Here is an 11,577-nt window from a genome sequence, read left to right as displayed (position 1 = left end):
ACTGGATTCAAGGGAGATATTGACAGAAATACAATAACAGTAGTAGATCATAACATACCACCCACAGCAAGAGACTGATCATCTGGACAAAAAAATCAACAGGGAAATAGCGATTTTAAATGAAACTATAGACAAAATTGACCTAACAGATATATACAGAACTTTCCATCCCCCCAAAAAATAAATACACATGCATCCAGGTGGTGGCGCACCTGGTTGAGCGCACATGTTACAGTGCACAAGGACCCAGGTTCAAGCCCCTGGTCCTCACCTGCAGGGGAAAATCTTCAATAGTGGTGAAGCAGTGTTGCACGTGTCTATCTCCCTACCTCTCAATTTCTGGCTGTCTTTACCAATAAATAAATAAAGATTTAAAAAAATAGTGGTCCGGGAGGTGGCACAGTGGATAAAACATTGGATTCTGAAGCATGAGGTCCAGAGTCCAATCCCTGGCAGCACATGTACCAGAGTGATGTCTGGTTCTTTCTCTCTCTCCTTCTATCTTCATGAATAAACAAATAAAATCTTTTTTAAAAAGTTTACTATAAAAAGATAAATAATAATAATGCACAAGGACCCAGGTTCAAGCCCCCAGACCCATCTGAAGGGGGAAAGCTTTGCAAGTGATGAAGCAGTGTTGCAGGTGTCTCTCTGTCTCTCTCCCTCTCTATCATCCCTTTCCCTCTTGATTTCAGGCTGTCTCTATCCAATAAATAAATAAAGATAATTTAAAAATTTAAAAATATTTTTAAAGGGCGGGGATAGATAGCATAATGATTATGCAGATGGACTCTCATGGCTGAGGCTGGTAAGTCTCAGGTTCATTCCCCTGCACCACCATAAGCCAAAGCTGAGTGGTGCTCTGGTAAAAGTAAAATATATATTTCCTTCCCTTGGTTCGGGGGTAAATAGCATAGTGGTTATACAAACAGACTCTCATGCCTGAGGCTCCAAAGCCCTGAGGCTCCAAAGGTTTAATCCTCCATGCCACCATAAGCCAGAGCGCTGGTAAAAAAAAAAAAAAAATTAAGGGAATCAGGCAGTAGCACAGTGGGTTAAGCTCATGTGGTACAAAGTGCAAGAAATGGCTTAAGGATCCCGGTTTGAGCCCCGGCTCCCCACCTGCAGGGGAGTTGCTTCATGGGCAGTGAAGCTGGTCTGCAGGTGTCTCTCTTTCTCTCCCCCTCTCTATCCTCCCCTCCTCTCTCCATTTCTCTCTGTCCTACCCAACAATGATGACATCAATAACAATAATAATAACTACAACAATAAAACAAGAAGGGCAACAAAAGGAAATAAATGAATATTTAATTTTTTTTAATTCCTTGATATCAGTGAAATTGAAAGCCAGTTATCAGAATCTATGGGACACAGCAAAAGCAGTCTTGAGAGGGAAGTTCATAGCAGTACAGGCCCACATTAATAAAGTGGAGAAATCATTAATAAAGCATTTAACAACCCAACTGAAGCAACTAGAAACAGAGAAACAGAAATCCAAAGGTCAGCAGGAGACAGAAAATAGTTAAAATCAGAGCAGAAATCAACAAAATAGAAAACAAGAAGACCATCAGGACAATTAATGAAACCAAAAGCTGATTCTTTGAAAGAATAAATAAAATAGCTACACTCATGAAGAGAAAAAGCTACGGTAAAATCACTCAGACATGAAAGAGGAGATACAACAGACAAGGCAAAGATACAAAAGATCATACAAGACTATTATGGACATCTATATGGAGACAAATTCGATAACTTAGAAGAAATGGACACATTCTTAGCGTCACACCACCTGTCAACTTTGACACACGAAGAAGTAAATAAACTTAACAGCCCAATCACTAGTGCAGGATTTGAAACAGTAATCAAAAGCGTCTCCAAGAATAAAAGCCCAGGTTCAGATGGCTATAGTAATGAATTTTATAAAACTAACACCATTCTTCTCAAACTCTTCCAGAAAATAGAAGAAGGAACATTCTCAAACACATTTTTAGGAGGTTAATATCACTCTGATCCCCAAAGCAGAAAGGGGCTTCACAAAAAAAAAACAAAAACAAAACTATAGACCTCTATCCCTGATAAACATTGATAAGAGGATCCTCAAAAAAAAAAAAACTTAAAAAAATTTTTTTATTATCTTTATTTATTTATTGGATAGACAGCCAGAAATGGAGAGAGAAGAAGGAGAGACAGAGAGAGACCTGCAGCACTGCTTCATCACTCTTGAAGCTTCCCCCCTGCAGGTGGGGACAGGAGGCTTGAACCTGGGTCCTTGTGCACTGTAATGTGTATGCTCAACCAGTTGTGCCACTACCTGCCCCCCATCCCCACCTTTTTTTAAACCAGAACACTGATCAGCTCTGGTTTATGGTGGTATTGAACCTAGGATTTGGGAGCCTCAGGCATGAAAGTTTCTTTGTATAATCATTACTCAATCTCCTCTTGCCCCCTCAACAAAATCCTGGCTAATTGAATCCAACAATGTATTAAGAGAATAATCCATACAGACCAAGTGGGATTCATCCCTGGGAAACAGGAATGGTTTCAGCATCAGCAAGTCTATCAATGTAATACACCGTATTAACAAAAAGAAAGATAAAAGTTACATGATTTTATAAACAGATGCAGCAAAATCATTTGATAAGGTCCAACACCCATTTATAACAAAAGCCCTCAAAAAATTGGGAGTGGAAGGAAAGTTCCTCAACATAATAAAGGTAATATATGACGAACCCATGGCTAACATCACGCTCAACGGGGAAAAATTGAAAGCTTTCCCCCTAAAATTAACAACTAGGCAAAGATGTCTATGCTCACCACTCCTATTCAACACAGTCCTAGAAGTCCTCACCATTGCAATCAGGCAAGAAAGAGAGGTCAAAGGAATTCAAATCGGAAAACATGAAGGTAAGTTATCATTATTTGCAGACAACATGCTGTTATACATACAGGACCCCAAAAATTCTGTCAATATCTATATACTGGAAATCATCAGTAAGTTCAGTAAAGTAGCAGGTTATTAAATCAATATACATAAATCTGTGGCATTTCTTTATACAAAAGATAGGCCAAACCAAAGGGATCTCAAGGAAGCAATCCCATTTACAAGTGAACCCAAAAAGATAAAATACCTACGAATAAATCTAACAAAGGGGGCGAAGGACCTTATCAAGGAAAACTATAAGACACTGTTAAAATAGAGGATGACATAAAAGAATGGAAGAACATCCCCTGTTTATGGGTTGGAAGAACAAATATCATTGAAATGTCAATCCTGCTAAAAGCAATCTACAGTTTCAGTACAATCCCTATGAAAACCTTAATGACGGGAGTCGGGCTGTAGCTCAGCGGGTTAAGCGCAGGTGGCGCAGAGCACAAGGATCCCGGTTCGAGCCCCTGGCTCCCCACTTGCAGGGGAGTCGCTTCACAAGCGGTGAAGCAGGTCTGCAGGTGTCTATCTTTCTCTGCCCCTCTCTGTCTTCCCCTCCTCTCTCCATTTCTCTCTGTCCTATCTAACAACGACAACATCAATAACAATAATAACTACAACAACAACGAAAAACAACAAGGACAACAAAAGAGAAAATAAATAAAAAAAAAAAAAAAGAAAAGAAAACCTTAATGACATATTTCAAGGAAATTGGACAACTTATTCAAAAATTTATATGGAACTATAAAAAAAAAACACAAATAGCAAAAGCTCTCTTAAGGAAAAAGAAGAAAAATGAAAGCATCACAATTCCTGACTTAAAAAATTTTTTTAAAAAGTATCTTTATTTATTTATTGGATAGAGACAGCCAGAAATCAAGAGGGACAGGGGATATAGAGAGGAAGAGAGATAGTGGCAGAGGTAGGGAGCATAATGATTATGCAAAGAGACTCTTATGCCTGAGGGTCCAAAGTTCCAGGTTCAGTCCCCCACACCAGCATAAGCCAGAGCTAATCAGTAAAAAAAAAAAATTAAATGAGAGAGAGATGAGGCTGGGTGGTGGCACACATGGCGCGAAGCATAAGGACCTAAATAAGGATCACGGTGGAGCCCTGGGCTCCCCACCTGCAGGGGGGTCGCTTTACAGGTAGTGAATTAGGTCTGCAGGTGTCCATCTTTCTCTCCCCCTCTCTGTCTACCTGTCTTCTCTTGATTTCTCTCTGTCCTATCCAACAGCAACAGCAATGACAACAACAATGACAATAAACAATAAGGGCCACAAAATGGACAAAATGGCTTCCAGGAGCAGTAGATTTGTGTGCAGGCACCAAGCCCCAGTGATAACCCTGGAGGCAAAAAAAAAAAAAAAAAGAGAGAGAGAGAGTGAGAAAGAGAGACACCTGCAACACTGCTTCGCCACTCATTAAGCTTTCCCCCTGCAGGTGGCAATGGAGGCTCGAACCTTCATCCTTGAACATTGTATCATGTGCACTCAACCAGGTGTGCCACCACCCAATGCAATTTCCGACTTGAGTTTATATTACAAAGCAATAGTAGTTAAAAAACAGTGTGGTACTGGAACAAAAATGGACATATGGACAAATGGAGCAGGATAGAGAGTCCAGAGCTAAATACACACATGTATGTGTACATTATATAGGATAAAGGAGGCGAAACTGCTCAACGGGGAAAGAAAGCCTCTTTAACAAACGGTGTTAGGTGAATTAGACAACCAATGATATACTAGACATCTAACATCTAACACCAAACATCATTAACCAAAATTAACTCAAAATGGATTAAAGATCTGGATATTAGACCTGAAATTATAAAACACATGGGATACATTGGTGAAACATTTCAGGACTTGAACACTAAAGAAGTATTTGCGGGTGTCGGGCAGTAGCACAGCAGGTTAAGCACACGTGGCGCAAAGTGCAAGGACCGGCAGAAGGATCCCAGTTCAAGACCCCTGTTCCCCACCTGTAGGAGAGTAGCTTCACAGGCGGTGAAGCAGGTCTACAGGTGTCTATCTTTCTCTCCCCCTCTCTGTCTTCCCCTCCTCTCTCTATTTCTCTCTGTCCTATCCAATAACAACGACATCAATAACAACAACAATAATAACTGCAGCAACAATGAAAAACAAGGGCAACAAAAGGGAAAATAAATAAATACAAAAAAGAGTGTTGTTTTTTTTTAAAAAAAGAAGTATTTGCACATCAGCTCTGGCTGATGGTGATGCAGGGGATCGAACCTGGGACTTGGGAGCCTCAGGGACGAGAGTCTATTTGCATAACCATTATGATATCTACCCTTCACCCTGGTATCCTTTTCTTTTCTAATTTTTTAAAAAATTATTATTATCTTTATTTATTGGATAGAGACAGAAGGTAGGGGAGAGAGAGAGAGACACCTGAGTCCTGCTTCACCACTTGTAAAGCTTTCCCTCTGCAGGTGAGGAGGAAGGGCTCAAACCCGGGTCCTTGAGCACTGTAACGTGTGTGCTCAACTAGGTGCGCCACCACCCCGTCCCCTTTACTAATTTTTTTAATTATCCCCTATTTATTTATTGGACAGAGACAGCCAGAAGTTGTTTATTTTTTTGGTTTTTTTGTTTGTTTGTTTCCAGGGTTATAGGTGCCTGCATTACGAATCCACTGCTCCTGGAGGCTATTTTTCCCATTTTGTTGCCCTTGTTGTGGTTGTTATTGTTGTTACAGCTTTTGTTGTACAGGACAGAGAGAGGAGGGGAAGACAGAGAGGAGAGATAGACACCTGCAGCCCTGCTTCACCGCTTATGAAGCGACTCCCCTTCAGGTGGGGAGCCTGGGGCTTGAACCAGGATCCTTAATGCCATGCGGTCCTTGCTCTTTGTGCCTTGCACTACCGCCTGACCCCCTCTGCCTTTCTGTCTGAAAAAACTGATTTGGGGAGTTGGGCAGGGGACTCACTGCAGGGCAGCTGCTTCACAAGCGGTGAAGCAGGTCTGCAGGTGTCTATCATTCTCTCCTCTAGCTCTGTCTTCTCCTCCTTTCCTTCATTTCTCTGTGTCCTATCCAACAATGACAACATCAATAACAATAATAATAATGGCAACAAAAGGGAATAAATATTTTTTTAAAAAAAGAAAGTTGATTTGGAGAGGTGAAACCCCAGTAATGACAAAACAAAAACTAAACCCATATGTATAAATATCTGTGTGTATGTGTGCCCAGGTATCATATGGTGGGCAGTAGCATATTCTGAACCACTTCAAAAGATAGCAACTTACAAATTCCATAATATCTTTAAAAAATTAACTTATTTATTTTAATGAGAAATATAAAGAGATAAATAGAGCACTCTCAGTTCTGGCTTATCGTGGTGCTTGAGATTGAATCTGGGACCTCAGAGCCTCAGGAACAAAAGTCCTTTTTTTTTTTTTTAACCAGAGCACTGTTTAGCCCTGGCTTATGGTGGTGTGGGGGATTGAACCTGGGACTTTGGAGCCTCAGGCATGAGAGTGTTTGCATAACCATTATGCTATCTGCCCTCCGCCAAAAGTTCTTTTTTTTTTTTTTTTCCTGGTCTTCATGAATGTGATTTCTTTTTTAAATATTATTAAAAAATATGGAACACTTCACGAATTTGCGTATCATCATTGCGCAGGGGCCATGCTAATCTTCTCCGTATTGTTCCAATTTTAATATATGTGCTACCAAAGCGAGCACACAAAAGTCCTTTGTATAACCATTATGCTATTGCTCCAGCCCTACTGTAATATCTTAGAAATAAGTGTATCTGGGCTGGCAAAATTGCTCTCTTTGACAGTGTGCCACCTTGTCATGTGCACTCAACTCAGGTTCAAGTCTGGTTCACATGGCATTGAAGGAAGCTTTGGTATTGTGGTCTCTTTCTCTTATACTTTCTCTCTCTCTGTCTCTTTGTCTCTATCAAGGATGGAAGAGAGAAAAAGAAGAAAAGAAAGAAAGAGAAAGGAGAGAGAGAAGTATCAGACCATCACTCTGTAACATGCAATGCTGAGGATTGAACTCTGAACCCTATGTATTTAAGTCCAACACTCTAGTCACTGTACCACCTCCCAGACTGCTATTTCATAAGATAAAATTTCTTTCTTTTCTAAGATAGAGACAGATATGTGTGTGGTGGTGGTGGGGGAGAGACAAGAGAGACCATAGCACTAAAGTCTTCTTCAGTGTGACTGCAGATTAATTAATAACTGCTAACTAGACCATGTAGGAAGAGATAGGAGACATAGGAATGAAGAAAATAAGACTGTGAAAAAGTAAAACACCTAGACATCTAGAAATAGCACCCATTCATGAATTAATTCATACATTCTTGCACAGGGCATTTATTGAGTAACTGCTCACTGCCAGATATTTTCCTCAGCAGTGGAGACACTTAGAAAAGACATGGTTCCAAACCGCAGAGGGGAGGGACACAGGGAAAACAATGAAAGACACAGTGATAAGTGCTGTAATGAATGCCTCCAGTCTCAGTGGGAGAAACTAGAAACCTCTGAATCTATTTTGGCGAGAGTCAAGAAGTCTTTGCAGTAGAGTGACCTTTGACTTGGTCTGTGCAAGGCTGTGAGGTGAAAGATGCTCACAGGAGAACTACAAATAGGTTCATATCATCAGAGCATTAGCACTGATGGCGGCTATGGGAAGTAGAAGGAAATGAGGTTGGCTAGGCATGTGGGTGTCAGACCAAGAAAGCCTTTGGATACCAAACCTAAGAGTTTAGATTGGATCCTGATGATCACAGGAAATGATGGCACGTTAGTTACAAAAGTAAATAAATAAAATAGACATACCTTTTTTTTTCTTTGAGGAGAGAGAGCTCTTGCAAGATAATGTAAAATGATTCAGTACCTGCTTTCAAAAAGCTTGCAAATGATTTTGGCAATAGATTCGCTAATTCTTCTATAACATTTAAAAACCTTCTAATAATTTGTCCAAAAGATAAGGCCAGAAATAGGTATATGTTGCCACTACTCCCAGTGGCCTTCCCCCTCCCTTTTTTTATAGATGCAAAGAGAAAAAGAGAAAGGGATGGAGAAAGACATCTGTAGCAATGTTCCACCACTCATGAAGTTTCCTTCATGCCAGTCAGGACCAGGAGGTTAAGCCAGCATACATGGTAGCAAGTGCACTCTACCAGGTACATCACTGCCTGGCACCTACATTAACCTTTTTAACAGCATGTCTGCCTTTTCTCACAAAGCTCCTTCAGTCTTGAGCTGTCTTACTGCAAATATCTACTCAAACTTTGAAGCTCTCTGCTATGTGAACACTGCATGTGCTTACCACTTGGTAGGCATCATGCCGTGCACTTCAAAGGCTTTGTCTTGTCTTATCAATTCCTATAGCAAATTACTAGCTCAGCTCACTCTCCCCACTATCAGTCCCATTTGGTAATAGATAAAACATATCTTGAGTTTGCAATCTGCTGGCATGCTTTATTTCTACAAGATGCATGCCAAAGCCTAGGACTACATAGCACAGAAGGCTGTTTGTTTATTTTATTTAATTAATTTTAAAAAAATTTTCAGCAGGGATAGAAAATAGAAAGGTTAAGTGACATGTCTAATATCAGACAGCAATAAGGCCTATTTGGTCTGACTTGTGACTGTCAATCAAGAAAGGCAAAGATAAACATCTCACACCTGTGAGAATGGCTTATGTCAACAAAAGAAGAAATAACAAGTGTTGGAGAGGATGTGGAGAAAAAGAAGCTCTGGTACATGGTTGGTGGGAATGCAAAGTGCTGCAGCTTCCCATTGGTAACAGTTTGGAGAGCCCTCAAACAAATAGAAATAGGAACACTGCATGATCCAGCAATACCACTCCTCAGCATACATCTAGAGAACTTGGAGGGTCAGTGAAATAGTTCCCGTGGATAGTTGCTTTGACATGTGCATGACCCAGGTCTGAACCTGGCCCCCACCCTATTGAAGGGAGCTTTGGTGCTATGGTCTCTTTCACACTCTCTGCCTCTGTTTCAAAGGGGTGGAAAAGAAAAAAGACATGGAAGCACTAATTTGAAAGGACATATGCACCCCTATGTTCATAGCATATATATATATTTTACCAGAGTACTGCTCATCTCTGGTTTATGGTGGTATGGGGGAACTGAACTTGGGACTTTGCAGCATCAGGCACAAAAGTCTCTTTGCATAAATATAATGCTATCAACCCTTGCCCAATAGCTGCACTATTCACAACAGCTAAAAATATGTTCCAGGATAAAGAAGTTATGGTATACTCAATGGTATACTACTCTGCAATAAAAAAAGATGAGATTTTTATCATTTGGAACAAAATGGATGTGCAAAGAGCTGAGGAGAGAGCATAATGGTTATGCAAAAGACTTTCATGCCTGAAGCTCCAAAGTCCCAGGTTCAATCCCCAGCACAACCATTAAGCCAGAACTGAGCAGTGCTTTTGTTAAAAAAAAAAAAAAAAAAAAAAGCAGGGAGTTGGGCGGTAACGCAGTGGGTTAAGCACAGGCGGTGCAAAGCACAAGGAGCCACATGAGGATCCCGGTTCAAGCCCCGGGCTCCCCACCTGCAGGGGTGTCACCTCACAAGTGGTGAAGCAGGTCTGCAGGTGTCTATCTTTCCATTTCTCTCTGTCTTATCTAACAATGATGACAACAACAATAAAACAAAAAGGGCAACAAAAGGGAATAAATAAATAAATAAAATAAAGTAAGTAAAAAAAAAAAAGACACACACACACAAACACGAAATTGACCAAATTATCTCTTGGACTGTATGAAAGATTTTGTGGTTATGTATGCGTAATAGTGGGGAGAGAACCATAAAAAGGTTTGGTGGAAGGTAAGGTGACTCCCACATACCATCTATGGGTGTGAAATTGTACTCCTGAAATCTTTTTTGAAAAATTTATTTTATTTATTTAATTATTATTATTATTAATTGATTTTTTTTTTTTTACCAGAGCAGTTACTCAGTTCTGGCTGATGGTGGTGCTGGGGAATGAACCTGGGACATTGGGGCCTCAGGCATGAGTCTGTTTGTATAACTATTATGCTATCTACACTTAGTCCCCAAAATTTATTTTATCTGCTACATATGAGACAGAATTTTACATGAAGCAGAGAGGAAACAGAGAGGGAGAGGGAGTGAGAGAGAAGCACATCACTCTGGTATGTGTGGTACTGGGGACTGAGTCAGAAACTTCAGGCAGGAAAGTCCAATGTGTTACCAGTTGAGCTATTTCCCCAGCCACTAAGCCACTAACCCTGGAATTTTATAATTTTGTAAAACATGGCTGAATCACAAATAGAGATCTATTAAAGGTCTGCAGAGACAGCATAAAGGCTTTGCAAAAGCCTCTCATACCTGAGGCACCAAAGGTCCCAGGTTCAGTCCTCAGGCACCATCATAAACCAGGGCTGGTGTCTCCTTTTCTACCTTTTTCTCAATATCTCTCCTTCATAAATAAATAAATAAAACTATTAAAAATAATAGAAAGGAAAGAAGAAACGCAACTTAGATAAACAAAATTCAGTCCTTCTTAGAATTGAAAACGAATGGGGAATGTTGACATAACCCCTCTTATGGGATGTTCTCCCGGTTTGGTTTCCTGTACAGAGGGTAATATAGTCAAATAGAAATTTCCCTATGCATTTGTCTAATTAGACTATGAATTACCAGGCAGAATTATTCATTGCTGTGTTCCCAAGTGCTCATCTGAATATCTAGTCTGTTTAACAGTCTATTCCTTCCACAGTACCTGTTACTGATGGACCTCAGATTTTTAGTTAGGTTCATGCACTGATGAGCTTGTTTAGTGAATGTTTTCAGGAAGGGTAGAGGAAGGGAAGGGGGGGGTGGGCTGTCTTTTCACGTCCAATTGCTTTTGAGGAGCTGGGAAGAGAGCAATTCACACTTGATTATCTCACATCACATAAATTAGCAGCACCCGAGCTTGGGGGCAGTCAGGCGCCCAAGCTGCCTCCGGCCCTGCAGGCACCTCTGCGAGGCTCAGGGGCCATGCTTCCGTCCCTGCTCGCTTGGGTGCCGGGCCTCCTGCTAGCTCTGGCCCTGGGCCAGGCATTCCAATTCCCGGAATATGTCTTCCTTCAGTTCCTGGGGCTAAACAAGGTGCCTTCTCCCCAAAAGTTCCAACCCGTGCCTACTCTCTTGAGGAAAATTCTCCAAGATCGAGAGGCAGCGTCCACCGCCGGGGTCCCCCAAGACGTGTGTTACATCAAGGAGCTGGGTGTCCGTGGGAACGTCCTCCGACTTCTCCCAGATCAAGGTACGGACCCCTGTGTGTCCCCTAGAGAGAATCTTGGCAGTGGGTGGCATGGAAGGAAGGAAGGAAGGAAGGAAGGAAGGAAGGAAGGAAGGAAGGAAGGAAGGAAAGAAAGAAAGTGGCAATGGCTGAGTGGTTTCAGGAAGGCCTTGATCAGGCATTGTATGATATATATATATATGTATATATATTAATTTATTATTAATAGTTTGTCACAAAATTGTAAGATTACAGTGTATAGTTCCACACCACAGCCATCGAGTTCTGAATCCCCACCCTCCCACCTCCCCCAAATAATCACCATTTTTCTTGTGTCTGTTTTGTTTGGATATTTTTCCCGTTTTTGGCAAGTTCATGTG

At 41.0% G+C, this 11,577-nt stretch overlaps 1 protein-coding gene and 1 non-coding gene across 2 annotated transcripts in view; one reads left to right on the top strand and one right to left on the bottom strand.

Annotated features, from left to right (window-relative positions):
• The first annotated feature begins 2,732 nt into the window (after positions 1-2,732).
• GDF3 (growth differentiation factor 3) overlaps positions 2,733-11,577 on the top strand; it is a 29,521-nt gene continuing 20,676 nt past the window's right edge. Inside the window, exons 1-2 of the mRNA XM_007538837.2 lie at positions 2,733-2,904; positions 10,880-11,221. Of these exons, the coding sequence (XP_007538899.1) occupies positions 2,733-2,904; positions 10,880-11,221 (514 nt within the window). The remainder of the gene's footprint in view (positions 2,905-10,879; positions 11,222-11,577) is intronic.
• LOC132538407 (U6 spliceosomal RNA) lies at positions 6,531-6,637 on the bottom strand. The gene has a single exon (XR_009549775.1). It is a non-coding gene; the product is annotated as a U6 spliceosomal RNA (small nuclear RNA).

The sequence above is a fragment of the Erinaceus europaeus genome, chromosome 4, assembly GCF_950295315.1.
Source record: "Erinaceus europaeus chromosome 4, mEriEur2.1, whole genome shotgun sequence".
NCBI classification, from domain to species: domain Eukaryota; kingdom Metazoa; phylum Chordata; class Mammalia; order Eulipotyphla; family Erinaceidae; genus Erinaceus; species Erinaceus europaeus.
This window is presented reverse-complemented; position numbering and strand designations above follow the sequence as displayed.